Below are 20,162 nucleotides of genomic sequence, written 5' to 3'. Positions count from 1 at the left end.
TGTGTGTGTGTGTGTGATTTTTTTCTGCTTGCAGCTCCGTTCTTTCAAGGCTGCCTGTCTGAAAATACTCTGGATGAACTAAATATCGAATTGCTGCGCAATAAACTGTACAAGGTAACTATTTCCCTCAAATAATAGTTTTTTCTTTCCTTTGCAATAATCCATAACTAGAGGTCTTCATTAAAACTTACTTTTTCTGTGAGCCGATTTCAATGGTGTTGAAACAATACATATTTATAGTATAGCTCTTAATATCCAAACCTGCCTTCTCATTAAATACGTACACGTCAGCTTTCCTCAGTGAGGAGGATTTTGAAGAGAAAGAAGCAAGCCTCACTCTTCCCCATAGCCCTACCTCCTTGCACAGTGCTTGGAATGTACACAGTGCTGGAGGGATGGGTGGGTGGATAGATGATGGAGGGGAACCCAATAAACTCATTTTAAAGCCACCAGCATACACAGTGAACCTTCTGTTATCTGGTATTCATCTCTGCCTTTGATCTTCTGATAGTCCCCGAATCTCCAAATTCAGTTGCCCAGACAATTTTAATCTGAGTGTGCAGCATGCCAGATGACTTCCTTATATATATGTATGCGGCACACTGTGCAGAAATACATGGCCTTCCCAAAGCATCATATAACAGCCTTTATATCGAGACATCTGGGCTCAGAAAAGGCATTCTTGAGACATGGCTAACAAAGATATTGTTCTAAGCAATACATAGGTGTTGCAATCCACTCAGGAAAATGTTGATATTTGTGCTGTCCCATTCCTCAGATAAGAAAACTGAGACAAGAAGAGATGAGGTTTAGTTAACAGGAGCTCACAACCTCCTAAGTTATAGAATTGGAATTCAAATACAGGTACCTGGCCCTACAGCCTGAATGTGTGCCTCTCTAAAACATCCTCCATTCTCAGAGCCATCCAAAATGTGTATTCTGGGCACCATGTCAATTTTATATATAACCAAATTTGGTTCTGGACATTTCAAGCCATGGTACTCTTGTTAGAACAAGACATAATCATATGAAATAATCTGAAAACCAAGCTGTGTTAGGCTACCTGGTCTAGAAAAACAAAACCAGTGAGGCTCATATACATAGGAGGAAAAAACCTCATATCAAGAATTAATTTTATATCCAGAAGGCGTCCCAGCCCAATCCCACTCAAGTCCACGAGTCCTAGGCGAGCCAGAGCCCTCTTCAGACTCACATGCTGCAGGTCATGACACAAAGAGCTGAAGCAGGGAGCACGGAGGTCACAGGCCAGGAGGTGCAGAGTCACGTGTGTCCAAGCCTGGTGGAAACGTGGCAGGGCACCAACAGCTCTCTAGGTCAGCGGCCCCCATGGTGCGACCCCTAGAGGCAGACACAGCGTTCCAAGGGGGAGGAAGGCAAAGGGGCAGTGAGACCCACATTCTCACTCTACAAAAGGCCACACCCACAGGGAGGCAGCCACCGGGTTGACAGGTCAGACTCTGCCCCTACCTACACACAGACGCAAGTTGACATAAAATATAACCACCACACATACCCAAACCAAAAATAAGTAAATGTTAACTAGATATGATTAGTACAACTGAGTTTTTTATTTTAATGGCATTCTCCTTTTAGTCTGTGAAACATGTTGCTATGGGGGAAAAATTGTACCAAAGTTATTATAAAATACCTCCCTATGGGAGAAGTATTTCAATTTCCATTGAAGCATTTTATAAGCCTTGGAAGGCTTATCAAGAAATCCTCTAAAGGAAAATATGTTTATTGTTTTATTATCTTTCTTTTTAAGTCTTATCTTGAAGCATTCTATAAATTCTGTAAGAACCATGGTGATGTCACAGCAGAAACTATGTGCCCAATTCTTGAGGTAAGAGTCCTTGAATTTTTAAGTACTAAATAATACACTATACACTTTTCATTTATTTATCCCTGTATTTCTTCTTTTTAGCTCTAAAAGCTCTTTATCTAAAGCTAAAATCAACAATTAGTGTGTGCACGTGTGCATGCGCGTGTGTGCGTGTGTGCGTGTGTGTGTGTGTGTGTGTGTGTGTGTGTGTAAAGGCAGGGGAAAGATGAGGCTATCTGCTCCCACAAAGGTTTAAAGCCTTGAAAACCATATGCAGTATTTAGGGTGATGAGTTAATTCCATGGCAGTGGGCTTTGTCTTTGTTTAAGTATATACACGTGTGTACTATAGAATACATAATCAATATACTAAACACAATTATATGTGTAATCATTTTATGTCTTCGATTAAGAGTAATAATCCCAAGTTTTCCACATAGAGAAGTTGTTTGGGAATTATTAGATGAAATGCCTAAAAATGTGTGGTCATGACTCATTTTGATGTAGCTTATAAAAAGTAGATTATACTTGGTCAAAATTTTGGTAGGCTGTTGGTAATTGGTGGATGATAGCGAACTGTCTATATGTAACACTCATAATAAACACCTGATTCTCCCAATTAGGGAATCTTGGGGAACCCCCAAATCCAAACCCCACTGTGGCCCCACGCACTGGGACCTATTCCCAACAGGCTGCCCTAGGTAACGGTTGTGCACTCTGAGCAGGAAGCCCCGGGAGTGAGAGAGCCACAGCTGACAAGCTATCAACCGCGCGAAATGTCCTCAGGGATTTCTACCTCTTCAGTTGATGGGATACCGATTTTAATTCCTCTTTATCACGACAGCTTTTATCTGTGAACAGGAGTTCTCTTGCTTCCTAATATTGAACGGCACTTTGAATTTTCATAAGCCTTTGCTTTACTCTGTGAAACTAAAGTTTCATCTAAAGACTCTCTCATCGTTAGATTTTCTATTGTAATAACTTCATCAGTGGGTAGATGTTTAGATAAATTGAATGACTTCTCCAATTTCAAGAGAAGCCTGATAACTATTACCCTTTGGGCAAAAAAGAAAAAGAAAGAAACAGAATAACTTTGCATTTATTTTGCCTAATGTTGTAGAACAATGTATGATAAAGTTAATTTCCCTTAAAGCATTAACATTTTGCAGTTGAAGTTTCTCTGCAACCCCCGTTGACATTTTCAAAACAAAGTCAAAATAGTCCTTGAAATAAAATTTCTTACTGAAGAAGGAGCCCTGGTGGCACTGCAGGTGAGACATTGGGCAACTAACCTCAAGGTCAGTGGTTCAAATCCACCCAATGCCCCATGGGAGAAAGATGAGGCTGTTTGCTCGCATAAAAATTTACCATCTCAGAAACCCCATCCTGGCTCCAGAATTTCTGTGATTATACAGTACACCACATTACTGTGGTATCAAATTTGCCATTCACAGTGATTTTTGTGTCAAAGGAAGTGCTGTCACAAGCAAGCTCGTTGTTTTTGTTGTCAGGTGCTACTGAGTTGGTTCTGACGAATTAGAGCAACAAGAAAGCCCAGCACTGTGTTATGTAAACCTAGCAGTGTCAACAGGACAGTATGTGGCTCAAAACTAGCTCCCACTGATAGGAGGGCTCAAACTACTGTATGCCGTGTCCTCACGGTCCCTTCATTCACCAGGAGACCTACCACCCCATTAGTTACACATCTAGAGCGAAAACCCAGCTACAGGGCGTGCGGTTTCAGCCCTTCTCATTATACAAGAGGTGTGTCCATTTTATGTAACTATTTTAGGCTATGAACAACCCCCCCATCCCACCCACCCCCACCCCCCACCCCGCATGATTTGCACAACTGAGAGCACTTAGAGTTTATCAGCTTCTCTATACATTCTCATTCAAACTCACTTGTCAGGAGACTTCAGGAAGAAGATCATTAGCCTAGGTTTGCATGGGGAAATTGGACCTAAGTACACAGTTATAACTTTATATGAAGAAAAAGGAAACGAAAAAACAGAAGGACACTAGCCGGTGTTCCAGGCAAACGCACCGGAGCGTACTGTCTGTCCCCTCCTGCCCTCCAGGAGTCTGTGTGGCTAATGAAACTGGACGAAAAGCCAGGACAGAATGTGTTTGCTTTCTCCCCGCTGGTCAGCACCCACTGCTGGCAAAGTGGGCCTTGATTCCAGCTCATCTCACCCTCCTCGTCCCTGGCTGTCCACGCCTCGGCTCACTCGCTCCCACCACGTCCACGTTTTTTATCAATTTAATTACACACCACTCATTCAGTGACTCAAAAGTACCGTTGCTAGCTGGCATAATTCTTGTGGTTTAAAAATCACTTGTAGATTTCAAATAATATAATGTATCAAATGGGCACAAATGTATGGCCTGATCAGCCTATGTCTGCATGTGCAGCTAATACTAATTTTGAAGGAGTTAGTTCACAAGTCAGCAGTATATCCTTCTTCTTTTATTTATTTATTTGAAACAACAATGACCATTAAGTTTTGGCTTTAAAATGGATGTCTGTAAGAAGAAGTTAAAAAAAAAAAAGTAGAGAGAGAAGACATCCAAGTTACACTGCCAAGAATTCACACACAATATTCACAAGTCGAGTTCAAAAAACAGTCAGGATACAGACATTGGTCTCCTCAGCCAAGAGCCAAGTCTTTCTCTGGTTCTCAGTCTCCCAGCCAAGTCTCTCTGTGGTCCTCACCTGAGTCATGCGGTCCCTGGGTCTTTGCCTCCATGGGCCAGGAAGCCAGTCTGCCGGTGGCTCTGCCCCCACAGTTCATTGTCTCGGCCAGAGGATGACAACTTACTCACAGTCTCCAGGCTGTTCCTCCGACTCTCTGTGGCACAGTCTCTGTGACATCTGGTCTCAGCAGCTTCTGCCACTTGAGACAGGGATCTTGGACATGCTCTCCCAAGGTCCCTCGGGTTTCTCTCTGGTGCTCCTTCAGAGATGGCTCATCACGACAGCCAGGGGGGCGGAGTGGTGACAACACTGATCAATCCCCTCTTAGTGGTACACACGCCGTCTTTGCATAGTCCCACCTAATTATTTGGTGGGAGTTACAGAGAATTGGATAGAAAAGCCATATTAAGAAATTTCACACCACCACACAGGGGTTACGTGATACAAATATCATGCCACTTACTCTTCTCTGCAATCAGAGGGAAGGAGTCCTGGTAGCATCTCAAAACTCAAACTCACTGCCATCAAGTTGATTCCTACTCATGTGACTCTATAGGTTAGGGTAGAACTGCCCCCGTGGGTTTCCAAGACTGGATTTCTTTATGGGAACAGAAAGCCTCATCTTTCTCCTGTGGAGCAGCTGGTAGTTTCCAACTGCTGACTTTGCAATTAGCAACCCAACAAAGTCCTACAAACTGGACTGCTGACTGCAAGGTCAGACCTTCAAACCCATCAGCCACTCCATCGGAGAAAGGTGAGGCTTTCTGCTGCAGGGGAAACACACAGCAGTACTTCCACTCAGGCCTGCAGCGTCATTGTGAGTTGAAGTGGACTCAATGGCAGTGAGGTTGCTCTTGGTTTGGTCATCAGACGTTGTCTTAGTCTAGGTTTTCTAGAAGCACAAAACTGGTGACATGTACATATAAGGAGAGAGAGATTCTAAGGAAATGGCTCATGCTATTGTGGAGGCTGGCAAGTTCCAAATCTATGGGTTAGTGGCAGATTGGAGGCTTTTCCTGACTCTACAAGTCAGGTGACAGGTTTCTGGCTCCCAAGGCTATGAGAGTTGGCAAAGCCAAAATGTGCAGGTCAGACAGCAGGCTGTTGGCTCACTTCCTAAGAACCAGAGGCTAGAGGATGATGAAGTGAATGCCGATCCAGAGAGGGTGAGCTTTGTTATAACATCCATGCTAGAGAAAATTCCATTCCCTCTCTCTCTTTTTTCATTTTTTTAAAAACAAAACTTTTCATTGTGAGTTGATGAAGGTTAAGAAGGCAGAGCATAGTTTTACATGTAACAATTCATATTCATTCTGAGTCAACACACCCATTGCAATCCCCTCCATTTACCAACATTTACCCTATTTCCTCCCAGTGTTAGGAAATATCCTATTTGTCTTCTGGTCAATACTGCCCTTTTAATCTTAAGTGGTTGGATACTCATATGTAGTGATGGGTGCAGTTCCAGACTGGAAGGGTGACTAGGGGCCATAGTCCCAGGGATCCCACCAATCTCTACTTGAGCAGTAAGCCTTGTCTCTTTTATGATGTTGCGTTTGTTCCACGCTTTTCTCTCATTCTATCCGGACCTCTCTAATGTGGTCATTCTCAGAGTAGCTGGCAGTGGTAGCCAGGCACTTTCTACTTCTGCTGGTCTTCGGGTTGTGGAGACTGAGGTCTGTGTGGCCCACTATTCCATTGGACTAATTGTTTCCATGTGTCTTGTGATTCCCAACACTCTCTGTCCTCAGGACCAGTTGGTTTGCCTTTGATGGCTGCTCATGAGTTTTAAAGACCCAGGTAGCCAAATTAGGCTACAGAGCATTGTCTTGACCCAATATCTTTTTATTCAATTTTGGCATGAATTTTTGAAACCACTTTATAGATTGGATGTAGGCTCTATCCCAAAAGACACTCCCCTTTCAACGCCATTGGCTTTGCACATCAGATCACAGCAAGAACCAGGCCCTACTCCAGCTGACACATAGCATTAACCATCACAAGTGGCATGCCTTTCTGCTTAGAGGCTGTCAAAGAACAGTATTATGTTTTTACAATCCCTAAAGTATAGTTACTTTCAAGAAGAGGTTACATACACTCACACACGAAGGGTTTCTAAACCAGAAAAGCAGAGTAAGGTAGACACACAGGCAAAATGAGTGAAGGGGCAAATTAAAGTGTAATAGGCCTTCAGAGGAAATCATATCCAATTAGAGACAAAATAGATGAGGAGGCACATTGAGTAGAGTTACGACTTCAACATGCGAAGTTAAGAAATGAAACAATGTGGGGCATCGTGCAGACAAGAGGAAGAAACATTACCAAAGCCAAGGAGTTGGACAGTATGTGCAGGATTCAAGTAACCTGTTTTATCAATCTTTTGCCACGGGATATATTGTTCTTCTGGTCTCTCCCCAACTATCTGTCCATCATCCTACTTCTACTGCTCCTCCAACGTTTGAGTGATGGCTATCGCCCTCCCCCTCAACATGTCCAGAATGGCCTCTGCTGCCTCGCATGCCTGCAGGGCAGCCTCCACAGTCCCATTCCCCGCCCCCCACCTTAAAATCCTAAGAACTCATTAGAACTAGAAAACTCTTTAAAGAGCATCTAAGCCAGTCAGAGCCATCAAATTAATGCTGGCTCCCAATGACCCTGTGGGAGTTTCTGAGACTGTACCTCTTGATGGGAGGAGAAAGCCCTGGGATAGAGCCTTTTCCTGGGCAGGTTTAAACCACTAAGCTTTCAGCTAGCAGCTGGCTGCTTCTCCTATCCTTGAGAACAAACCTAACTCCAACTCATGGAAAGTCTAGAGGACACCATAGAACTGCCCCATAGGTTTCTAGGTTGTGATCTTTATGGGAAGGATCCCTGGCGGTGGTATGGGTAAGAATTAGACTGCTAACTGCAAGGTCAGCAGTTGAAAGCCACCAGCAGCTCAGCAGAAGAAAGATGAGGCTGTTGGCTTCCTGAAAGTAAATTTAGGCTTAGTCACTGGGAGTCCGAATTGACTTGATGGCAGTGGGAATCTACGGCAGCAGACCGTCACATCTTTCTCCTGTATAGTGGCTGGTGGATTCGAACCTCTAGCCTTTCTGTAGGTTAGCTGCTGAGTAGCTTAACCACTGAGCAAGTAGGGCTGCTTCTCTTATCCCTCAGGAAAAAGAAACCTATTACTGCTGGCTATTAGTGACCCTGTATATAGAGCAAAGTAGGACTGTTCCCTAGAATTTCCAGGATTGTGATTCCTTAAGTACGGCCTTATCTTTCTCCCACCCAACAGCTGGCAGGTTTGAACTTCTGTTGGCAGTCCAAGGCTTGCTCCTAAAATTATGCCAGGACTAGTTGTACGTCAGTAACCAGAGGCAGCTGCCTTTGCTTCCCAGTAAGGCCACTCCCTGCTTCAGGCTCACCCATACTTTCCATGAGGCCCAGCAAAGAACAGCCAGACCTGACTCTCAGACTCCTTCTGATAGGAAACACCTGTTCTCAGCAAAGAGTTCCAGTAAAAGCTGTTACAAACCTGGTATTGTTACTGGTCAGTTACTCATAAAGTAGGCAGTTTAAAACATATCGTCGAACAATACTTTCTTCTGCCTTACTGCCGATAATTCACCTAGGACTCATAAGAAAATACAGATTCCGGTTCAGTTGGTCTGGAGGACAGCCTTAGACTGCATTTCTACCAAGCCAACAGGAAATGCCCAACAGAGGGTCCATGAAACACATATTGAGTAGCAACTTCATAAACAATACTGGAGGATTTCAAAAGTGTAGGATCATGCTTGAGCCCACAAACAGTTAAGATCTTATGTGTGAACCCTGGATCTTGAAAACTGAGTGATGAACACGAGATGTGGCTTCTCAAAGATTTTACCTTCTACTGGAGAGAAAAATAACACAGATTTTAAATACATCTTGTGGTGAGTTCAAGAGCCCTGGTGGTGTAGTGGTTATGTGTTGGGCTGCTAACTGCAAGGTCAGTGGTTTAAAACTACCAGCGGATCCACAGGAGAAAGGATGGGCTTTCTACTCCCATAAAGAGTTACAGCCTTGGAAACTCACAAGGGGGCCCTTCTACCCTGGGGTTCTACCTATGGGGTTGTTATATGTTGCCATTGACTCGATGGAAATGGGTTTGTTTTGTTTTTGGTGGCCAGTTCAGTTGGCTTTGGATCTACAGAGAAGAGTTTCTTAGCCCAAGGACATGCCCTCCTATGTGATGGACTGAGGATAAGTGGAGAGACAATGGTCAGAGCTCATAGTAGCAGACCTTAAGAGACAGTAGAAATATGGAAACAAAAGTAATCAAGGAGTACCAGGGTGAGATGCAGCTGAGAAGCCTGATGTGTGCTTGGGAGCTCACGTGTCCAGCATGCACACACTATATGTGAATATATGGCCAGGAGTTTCTGGGGACCTACCTTAAAGATCATACAACCAAACACCATCATCTTACAAATAAAGAAACTCAATTCCTGAGAAAAAGATAACTTGCTCTAAGCCACAGAATCACTAGCTACAGAGCTGGTTGATTAACACCTAACCTCAACCCCCCCCCCCAAAAAAAAAACCCCTCACAACCATTGAGTTCACAGTGACCCTCTAGGACTAAGTAGAACTGTTCCTTGAGTAAGGTGATCAGATTTAAAGCGGGACACCACTGACCGGGGGGTGGGGGGGGTGTTTCTTGATTAAAAAATTGGTCTATATGGACCAAATAGATTGTTCCCTAGCTTGTCGTGCATTCTTTCCAAAAATCGGGAATTTTTTAAAACGGCAAAAATTGGGACTGTCCCGCCAAAAGCAGGACATCTGGTCACCTTATTGAGCTTTCCCAGACTTCAAATCTTTCCAGGAGAAGACAGCCTCATCTTTCTCCCACATCTAACCTAGGATGGTAACAAGAATACAAACCAGGAGAGTGCCTGAAAATGGTAGGTAGCACAAGGTTTACTCTATGAAAAGTATGGTGGCATCCCCTATTAGAGTGGGTAAACATTGGACTGCTGACTTCCAGGTGGGTGGTTCAAACCCACCAGCCGCCCCATGGGAGAAAAATGGGGCTATTTGCTCCCACAAAGATTTACAGCCTTGAATACTCGATCCATAGTCCCTCTGAGTCAAAATGGGAGACCTGGTGACATAACAGGTTTGGGCTGCTAATCACAAGGTCAGCCATTTGAACGTACCAATCGATCTGCTTGAGAGAGATGAAGACTTCTACCCCTGTAAGATTTACAGCCTCAGAACTCCCAGGGGCTCTGACTCTGTGCTCTACAAGCTCAGTGCAAGGCCAGCACTCGTCACTCTCTTCCGCAGGCCAGCATGAGTCAGAACCAACTGGGCTTTTTGTCCATGCACTTCTCCTTCCAAACATTCTGCTAGCAACTGCTCCTTGCACGTTGTCTACTTCTATCCCTGAAAGAATAAAACAAGTATTATTTGTCCCGATATTATGGAACAGACTCCAGTGGAGTTCATGAGAGACACTTAAGTAACTAATTGCAGGGTGCCTGGGAAATAAAATCCAATCAGACTTCAAGAGTTGTCAAAGCCCGTTGTCTCCACTGTGTGATCCTTTGTTTCTGGTAAGTGAGGCTGCTCCATTGTAGAATGAGTCTAAGAGAGCATGCTGAATAATATGCTTGATAACACATGTTTGTATTATAAATAGACACCGATCTGGAAAGGATAGTAAATAGTTTCAGAAATTAATTTCCCTAGTGAAAGAGTTTGACTGACAGCATTTAATAGATGATTCATTTGTACTGACTCCTGTTCTACACACTCAGTTTGAGGCTGACAGACGTGCCTTCATCATCACTCTCAACTCCTTTGGCACTGACTTGACCAAGGATGACCGGGAGTCCCTGTACCCAACCTGTGGCAAGCTCTATCCTGAGGGTCTGCACCTGCTGGCTCAAGCCGAAGACTTTGAACAGATGAAGAGAGTCGCGGATCATTATGGAGTACGTGCTAATACTGGGGTCTCTTCATGTCTCGTGATCTCCAGACAGCCTGCTATACTTCAGTATATGTGTTGTATTAGAAGCTCAGACATCAAATGTACCCTCCTTACCTAAAGCGAATGCAGTATTTTTTACCCTCTCTCCTTGTGTGTGTGAGGGGCCCTGCCAAGGAAGTATTTGCTTAATTCCCCTGTGAGTGGTCATTTGAGCACTTGTTTTGAAGTGCTTGATAAAAGCAGTTCTCCCCAGAGAGGACTGCATTGTTTTGGAAATGGGAGCTCATGTCAAAGTTATGTAAAAGAGGTTGACCCAGCAATTCGTGCAAATGTGGCTGGGGTAAATTACGCAATACAGAACAGCTACTTGGATGGCATGGGACAGTATGAGGACATGGGTTTACACCATTCCCTTTGTTCAGTGGCCAGAAATAGGGGGAGGATCAAGGGTTGCTTATGTCTTTCTCCTGCTCTAACAGCCAGCTGCTCCCGGAGAGCCTGAAGCATCCTAGCTCAGGAATATGCACCCCTTCCCCCAGACTTGCAGAGAGCAATGTACATACCTGAAGTAATTTGTCCAGATTCCGGGGGGACCCTCTTATCTTTGCCTGCATATTTCCTAAGCCTTTCAGCAAAGATAACCAGCAGCCAATTGCAATCGAGTTGATGGAGATTCCTGGCTACCCCTTGTGACCTGTGTACGTCTTAACTGCACAGAGTTTTTGCTGGCTAATATTTTCAAAGTGATTCACCGGGCCTTTCTTTCAAGGTACCTCTGGATGAATTCCAACCAGCAACCTTTCTGTTAGTAGTCAAGCAATTAACCATTTGCCTCATCCTAACTGAAAGGAGACCCCTGGTGGCTTAGTTGGTTATGTGTTGGGCTGAAAACTACAAGGTCAGCAGTTCAAAACCGCCAGCCATTCCATGGGAGCAGGATGAGGCTTCCTACTTACGTCAAGAATTACAGTCTTGGAAACCCAGAGGGGCAGTTCTATGCTGTCTCCCAGAGTTCTTATGCGTCAGAATCGACTTAATGGCAGTAAAGTCAGCAAATGGCACATAAGATTTATTGTCATAGTATTAGAATTTGAACTCCTCTCATATGTAATGACATGAGGCTTTTTAGCATAATACTAACTTTTGAGCCTCTCTCCAATTTCCCCACACGTGAACTATCATGTTCATTGTAGCAATCGTTGTAGAGCCCATATTTGACAGACCAAAAGTAGGCTAGAGAGTCTCTAAGGTGTGCCTCACTTGCCCTGATCATTTAAGTGTGGAAACTGGCTCAAACCGCATGCAGTCCATTGAGAGGAGAATTCCATTTGCCTCTTGCCTTGGGGGCCTAATAAGCCAATGGGCTAGAGTATCACCCACAGAAAGTCTCTCATCCTTTGGATTATTATTATTATTTATTTCCTTAGGAGGCCAAAGAGCCTACCAAAAATATTCAGGCCCTTCAGCATAAACTTTTTAAATCCATGCACAATTGCTATATTGCTAGGAAAATACATTCAGATACACTTATGAGCCATGAAAGTTTCTTTTTGAATAATCTCCTGTCTTTGTTTTCAAGGTATACAAGCCTTTGTTCGACGCTGTAGGTGATGGCAATGGGGGAAAGACGTTGGAGGATGTGTTTTATGAGCATGAGGTAATGATATAAACAGAAATGCGATTACCCTGTGTAATCTTTTATTTTTTTCCTTACTCAGCATTTTAAATGTTTCCTTAATTTGCATTTTCTTTGTACAATTGGTTGAGACCGTTGACTAAGCACATTTCCAGTTTGTCAGGGAATAAACCCACTGCCTGGGTAAAGACAAGGTTGAGCTACTCCATCGGATTTCAGAGACTAAAACTCTTTGCAGGTACAGGCAGCCTCATCTTTCTCCTTTGGAACAGCTACTAGGTTTGAACTGTTGGCCTCGCCATCAAGATCCCAAAGCTTACCCCAGGCTTCTTTGACTAGACATACTGATCCGACTGCCACCGAGTCTGTGCTGACTTAGAGTAGAACAGTTCCCTAGGGTTTCGGAGACTGTCAATCTTTAGAAGCAAACAGCCTCATCTTTTCCCCATGGAGCCACTGGTTTAAAGCACCGGCCTTGGAATTACAGCCCAGTGCCTCGCTCACGGGGCCACCCTTGTTCGTAGTCACCTGATGTGTCCTTGTGGGCGCGACAAAGCCCTGATTCATGTGCAGATACCTCACTCCAACAGATGTACACAGAAGGACGCTCTGGAGGGATTGCAACTGTGCAACAAATACGTTAGGACCTCTGCAGGATCAAATACTAACTGTCATGATAATCACACTATCAGTAAATCTGCCCCATGCTTTCTTCAAGAAGGGAGCGGATCATGGTTATTATCTTCGGTACACCTGTATCTCTTAGGAATTATTTGTACAAATATCTCTCCAAAGTCATTACATTTTGTTTCCCCAGGAAACGCAGGAGAATATGTAACCCATTTGTAATTTACTGCTCAGTCACTGTTTAGGTCGATGAAAAATGTTTGGTACCAGGTAAGATCCCTCAAATCTAGAGAAATTCCCCATTGCATTTTACTCTCTTTGTGTGTGAAACCAGTAGTGCTTCCATTGCAACCCGACTGGTACCATCAAAACCCACAAGTCAAACTCACAGCCACTGAGTCCATGTTGACTCACAGCGACCCTATAGGAGAGGGTAGAGCTGCCCCACGGGTTTGCAAAACTGTAATCTTTACAAGAGTAGAAAACCTCATTCTTCAACCATGGGGCAGCTGGGAACAAGCTGCTGACCTGGCAGTTAGTAACCCAATGAGCAACCACTACGCCGCCAGGGATGGGAACAATCCAAGAAGCCCGACATTTGCTTACCTTGAATCGTTAGATTTGATCCAGGAAGTAGTGTAGTATCTTCCTCTGGGGCCTTCTTTGTGGGGTTTTTGAGCACCTCTCCAGTAGCTGTCGTGGAAAGAAGTAACATGATTTAAGTGAATAGGTTGGGGATGCTTTATAATCCCATGTCGTCGTTGTATTCTGCTGCAAGGGAGGCTGCTTAAAAGGCTGCCCTGTGCAGAAAACATGAGGGGGGTTCAAAACGTTGGTAGGAAATTTTCAGGATCCTTTCATTCCATTTTCCACAAACTTCTCCCATCTGTCTCTGTTCCTGGAATCAGGAGCTTCCATTTCCTGATACCTTTGTTTGCTGGATTTTTTTTCAAAGCTGCTTGGGAAAACAGGACACTTTTTCTCCTGTTTCCATTCTAAGTGTCAAAGTGGAAAAGAACAAAGGAGGAATTCCATTCAGATGTCTCCAGTTTAAGACACATTTTTTTAAAATAAAGTTCCTTCTGCTCACGTGGCTTTCTGCAGAAAGCAAACTCTTGCACTGGGTGTGAAGCTGCCACAGAGTGCCCTGAGGGCGCTCGGAATATCACTCCGTCGGAGCTCCAGGGCTCTTATGACTGCCCCAAAGAGGGACAGACCGCCTACCTTTCAAAAATGGGGAAAGCTGTAGGCAAGGGAAAATATTTCACTCACCGAAATGAGATGAGTCCCTTAGCTAAAAGCCAGATAACTCCTGAAGTAAAGCCACACCCCTGCCCCACAGAGCGTTCTCCTGGGAACCTGTGTGCTGGCGTCTCGCGAGCCTTTCACACTTCTGTGTATGAAGTACAGTGTCACTACTGGTAGATTGACACCATCCCTTCAGGACTTGCTAAGCTGTCACTGCGTGCCTGTATGCGGACCGACTCAGGTCTCATCAACTTAGAAATGAGCTCTGTACAAACAGATCAAGTTCAAGCCATAGTTCAATATTATTTCATAAAAGTAGGGTATTCCAGATAAATTGAAGGTTCATGGTATTTTTTCCCCCTTCCTCAGGTCCAAATGAATGTGCTGGCTTTCAACAGGCAGTTCCACTACGGCGTGTTTTATGCATACATCAAGCTGAGGGAACAGGAAATGAGGAATATCGTATGGATAGCTGAATGCATTTCACAGAGACATCGAACTAAAATCAACAATTACATTCCAATTTTATAGGCCAAAGGCGAGCCTCAAATGCAGAAAATCTTAAATGGTAAAAGGAAGTTATAGAGGAAAATAAAAGAAATGTGTTACATTGTTTAGGATACCCACAAATAAACCATGCTGTGCCCACATAAATTGTAGAATCACTGGAAATACAAAGAACCAACTGGGAAACAAATTATTTCTTTTTTTCTAACAGCCTTAAATCTTGTGTCCACATTTATGTCTCATGGTTCACTGGCCCTGAGACTTTCATTTCTCGCTTAACCTTATCTTTTTCTTATTCTTGTTGGGTTGTATTAAAAATTAAGACTAATAGAAGCATTTTACTCTTGATTTTTCTATGCAGTTCTGCCAGCTCAAATGTTGAATGATTATTTTACTTTTTATCTGTTATTTCCTAGGTTCAAAAAGTTAAGCACTATATAGTAGCTAACATGAACCACATGTTGTATCAAATAGTGTAGTTTTTTTTCCCCAACCTAATAGTTTGTCTTGCAAAGCTTGGGAAAGCTACACAATTCTAAATGATGTGCTCTTGACGTAAGCAGTGTTCAATTTGTTATACAGGCTCCCACTTGTAGTTTTCCATAACTTTAAATAAAAGGTATCACTCTCTTTCCTGTGGATCCTACATGCTCTCTTGAGAAAGAAAATACCCACAGCTAATTGTATCTGTTGTCATATGTATTATCATAACATATTCTTATAACAAATAGCAAACATATCGTCATAACAAATTATCATAGCATATACATTGTCATAGCATGTGGTCATATGTTACATATTGTCAGGAGAGACCAGTCCCTGGAGAAGGACATCATGCTTGATAAGGTGTAGTGGCAGCAATAAAGAAGACCCCGCAATGGCTATGTCAATGGGCTCTGGCACAGGAACCACTGTGAGGATGGCACAGGACCATGTAGTGTTTCGTTCTGCTGTGCGTAGTATTCCTATGGGTCAGAGCTGACTCCCTGGCACCTAACAACAACAATTGTATCTCGTTCATGAGGAAGCATAAATAACAGAATCATATATGAGGGGGTACCAAAAGAAACCCCGGAGTTGCACTGGGTGGAGCGGAATTTTCTTAGTACGTATTTTCCCCCACTAGGCAAACAAGCATCCAGCAACTCAGAGGCCTTATTGGCTCTGACCCAATCGACAGACTAGACTTCACCCCTTCACTCTTAATCCTCTCAAATCCCAAATTGACACCAGATTATGTAACTAGCACACCAGGCCACACCCATTTGGTGGAGGGTTCCAGTGCAGACTAGTTAGCTGGGGCCAAAGAACCTGGAAAACTCCCTTGGCCTTTTCCTTCAAAGCATCACAATACTGGCTGGATAATTTCCTTCAGCAAAGTGATCTGTCTTTAGGAAGGTCCACAACATTGTTTAGGCTGGAAGATGATGCTCATGTGTTTTTAAGCGAGCACTTACATTCAAGTCCTTTATTGATGATGCTGACTTCTCTAAATACAATCTTTCCAACATGATTGCTATGGATGAAACTGCAGTGTTTATGGGCCAATCATCTCAAACAACAATTGAACAGCAGAGTGCCTCCTCAGTGTACATACCCTCCACTGCTTATGAAAGTGCACATGTTTCCTGTATTTTGGCAATTCATCTGGATGGCACTAAAATCCCACCTTTAATCATTTCTAAGGCCAAGAAGGAAAAGACTGAATGTGTTTTGGGAATTTTTATTCTTGAAACTGAAAAAGCCTGGGCCACACAAGCAGTTATAAGGAAGTGGGTCTATTTAATGCTGCCACTTGTTATGCGAGAGAGCCAAAGAGGTCTTCTAGTATGGGATGCAGCCAGCACTCACCGTGCTAAAGACATGAAGACATTTCTTCACGAAAGAAAAATAGATCAAATAACGATTCCCGCAGGAATGACAGCCTATCTCCAGACTCTTGATAATTCAATAAACAAGCCATTCAAGTACAATTTGCGCATGGAAATTAATGACTACGTTGAAAATTGAATGAAGAGAAATCAGCATGGAAACTTTGTGAAACCTAAACTGCAAGAGGTGGTGACTTGGGTGAAGAATTCATGGGAGAAAAGCACTGGCAGTTGCATTGAAAATGCACTACGAGCAGGCTACCTTGACAAGAAGTACCCATTTAAGGACAGTTCGCTAAACATGAGAGATTTGGTCCACTGATTCTGAAAGAAATGGAGTACAAGAAATTCACCAGGAAATTCAGGGTTTGGATTGTTATAATGATGTTCCAGAAGATGATGACATGACTGTCATTGAATAAATGAGTAAATGTACCATAGATTGTTGTACATGGAAATAATGGTAGTAACAAGAAATTCTTAATACTGTAGGATTCAGTTTGTCTGGTTATGCTGGTTTGTGATGACAACTACTACCGTACCGTATATAGGTAATAAATTTCCTTTTTTTTTTGTTGAACAATAAATGTGTACCGTATTCTTCTTCATGGAAAAATAAGACATCCCTGAAAATAAGACCTAGTGCATCTTTGGGAGCAAAAATTAATATAAGACACTATCTTATTTTTGGGGAAACAGGGTATACTTTATCTTTTTACTTTGGTGGCAGTATTGCAGGGTTTAAGGCCTTGGGGCTTCTTTAGAGGTTGTTGATGATGGAAAGGGTTAACTTGGAGATGATGGTATGAGATGATTCTCAGACTAAGTCCACACTCCATCTGCCATCACATGAAGGGAGGGACCACTAATATGTGGCAAGGCTTCAAGCTGAAGTTACAGCTTCTCTCTTTTCCCCCTACATCAGTGGTTCTCAACCTTCCTAATGCCACGACCCTTTAATATAGTCCTTATGTTGTGGTGACCCCCCAACCATAAATTTATTTGTGTTGCTACTTCATAACTGTAATTTTGCTATGGTTATGAATCTGGCGACCCCTGTGAAAGGGTTGTTTGACCCCCAAAGGGGTCATGATCCACAGGCTGAGAACTGCTGCTCTATGTAAACAATGAAGACTACAATCTCCCAACATAAGTCACCTTTCCAAGCCTCTGCAAGAATCTAATCATTAGGCACTTTTTGTTTTCCCTCTTTGGGGGCCGTGTTGAAGGAGCAGCAGTCAAAATGAAGTTCAGTGACTTTGGACCAGAGCAAAACCAGTAAAAGGCATCTCAATGCACTTCCCCACGTTTGCAAAAAGATTATGTCTCCCTCTCTTTCCAAGGGACTGAGACAGAAATACAATGTTTGGTCCATGCTCATCTGCAAGGATGATGAAGTTCAGGTTGTGCAGGACCATTACAAAGGTCAGCAGATTGGCAAAGTGGTCCCGGTTTACAGGAAGAAACCGGTCATCTACATTGAACAGGTGCAGTGAGATACAGCTAATGTCACAACTGTCCCTGTGGGCATTCACCTGAGCAGGTTGGCTATCACAAGGCTAAAACTGGACAAAGACCACCAAAAGGTCCTCAAACAGAGGAAAGGGGCTAATAAAAGGAAGAATCGCTCAAGAAGATGCAAGAGTGAAATAATCTTGTATACAACGTCCATTAAAACTAGCAAAATAGAAAGAAAGAAAAAAATCTAACCTTTATAAGAATATAGAAGGGGGGGGTGTATCCTTGACAACCCCATGAGGCAAATAGTGTGTTCCCCTATTAGTGATGAGACTGGCAGGTTCATCGCTATGAAGTGGCTGGGGTTGGTCTCTGAATTTAGGTTTTAGCTGTCGTGCCTCAGGGAACAGGTCTGCCATGGAGAACCACGGACCTTTTGAAAAATTTTCTATAAAACAAAGCCAAAAGCTCAGATACCTATAACACAGTAGAAAGTAGTGAAGCAAAAATGCATTTCTTGTTCTGAGTGATTGAAACGGAGGCTTGAATTATTCCTTTCCCAGTGTCTTCCAACACATGCCTGCCAGCATTTTATTAAACACTTCAACCTCTCTTCTTGGAGTTGGATATAAATTCGTATGCCTAGACTTCACCAAAGTCTGCAGTCAGTTCTTTCTGCACACTCCTGTAGAGCCCAGGGGCCATAGTCGGTTACACATTGGGCTGCTAACTGCAAGGACAGTGGTTCAAAACTACCAGTCACTTACTTTCTATTCTCATAAAGATGCACAGCCTCAGAAACCCACAGGGACAGATCTACGCTAGAGGGTCACACTATGAGTTGGAATCACTGGGAAGGCAGTGAGTTTGGTTTGTTGAATACGTCCGCCGCCCCTCGAGTTACCATCTTTCTCGTGGGTTGGCGTGTCATTCCTTCCTTGTCAATCTAACAGCAGGAACGTCAACTAGCTTGAGGTTCTGCAGTCTGTAGAGAATGTTTGCCGTTCATGAAGGGGCCTTGAGGAGCGCTGGTTGTGATGTGGGTGAGGGAGTGGGCTGCTGGCTGCAGCAAGGTCGGCAGGTCAAGACCAAGAGCACATGGGGATCCTTTTGCGTGGGGTCACCTGGAGTCTGAAACTTGACAACAATGGAAACAACATGGGAAAGGAGTTTGGAGGCCCTCTAAGAAGAAATCCCGTCATTACCTACCTTCTGATGGGCGAGGACCAAGGATGGGGTGTAGACAGATCATTCCGCGCCTAGGACAGTTTGGTACTGGGCCATGGCAGAATTCATTTGAGCAGTCTGAAGACACTCAGAGAATGGCAGCGATGTAATCAGACACTGAGAAGGTGAAGAGAGACCTTCACGGAGGGAAGAAAGACTGATCAGCTCTCAGAGACTTCATCAATATTATTTCTTAATTTACCACTTAATAATTCAAGTCAAGAATGTCTTAACAGGTCTAGCAGAATATATAGATATAGTTAAGGAAATGCACTTATAGTTTCTTTGTGTTTTGTTATTTTCAGGACCATAAATTAGTCTCCCTATTGCCTGATTTATTTCATTACTTTTAAAAGATTTTTCTCTCCACTTCAACAAATAGCAGCATTCATACTTAGATGCACTGAGTAGAACGGTTGTGGCATGTAGGGGACATTACCTAAGGATAGCATTCCTGTTGATTTCAGTCCTTATGTTTCACCATGGCTGGTGCCTAGAGTATGTCTGAGTAGCATTTTATCAGAAAACTAGGATGATGAAACTAGAAGGTCCAAACCACTTGTCCTGAGTGATGTTTCATCCTCTCACTCCCTCCTGACACCTTCATTGTGTCACCCTGCTTCCCATCAGTTACTTTCCAACACTCTCTCTTCCTCTCCAGGCTCTTGTGCTTTCGTTTCAGCTTCCCTCACTGACTGAAGGCCAATTCCTGAGAGCACTGTTTAACACGGCCAGCATCTGGTTACTAATCCAAAACAAGGCATGTTGCAATTGTCTTTGAAAAGGAAAAGAAATCGAAGTCTAGCATGAATACCAATGTGTTTGACAATATCTCCAGAGAATGAGCCTGACCAGATGTATAAATTTCATTTTAAAAACTAGGATCTTTGACAAGCTATAAAGTAGATTGTTTAAAAAAATTTTAATCAGTAGTTCTATGACAATAGTAGGATTTCTGGTCCCACTGAGCCTTGTTTTATACTTTATACTATTTGTTAGCCAGTATCAATTCCTTATTGTAAAAGTTGAAAACAAAATTTAAATAAATTTCAAAAGATAACATAAGCCATCTTTCAGGTA

The 20,162-nt window shown here is 43.2% G+C and overlaps 1 protein-coding gene across 1 annotated transcript in view; it reads left to right on the top strand.

Annotated features, from left to right (window-relative positions):
• The window catches only part of ATP6V0D2 (ATPase H+ transporting V0 subunit d2), a 67,683-nt gene extending 52,527 nt beyond the window's left edge, over positions 1-15,156 (top strand). Inside the window, exons 4-8 of the mRNA XM_004697484.2 lie at positions 35-114; positions 1,787-1,864; positions 10,336-10,512; positions 12,088-12,165; positions 14,389-15,156. Coding sequence (XP_004697541.1) covers positions 35-114; positions 1,787-1,864; positions 10,336-10,512; positions 12,088-12,165; positions 14,389-14,550 — 575 coding nt within the window. The 3' untranslated portion in view covers positions 14,551-15,156. The remainder of the gene's footprint in view (positions 1-34; positions 115-1,786; positions 1,865-10,335; positions 10,513-12,087; positions 12,166-14,388) is intronic.
• The last annotated feature ends 5,006 nt before the right edge of the window (positions 15,157-20,162 follow it).

This window comes from Echinops telfairi, unplaced genomic scaffold (assembly GCF_000313985.2).
Source record: "Echinops telfairi isolate 266 unplaced genomic scaffold, ASM31398v2 ScPeMD7_1;HRSCAF=3_0, whole genome shotgun sequence".
NCBI lineage: Eukaryota > Metazoa > Chordata > Mammalia > Afrosoricida > Tenrecidae > Echinops > Echinops telfairi.
The sequence above is the reverse complement of the archived record's forward strand: the minus strand, read 5'-3'. Positions and strand labels throughout refer to the sequence as shown.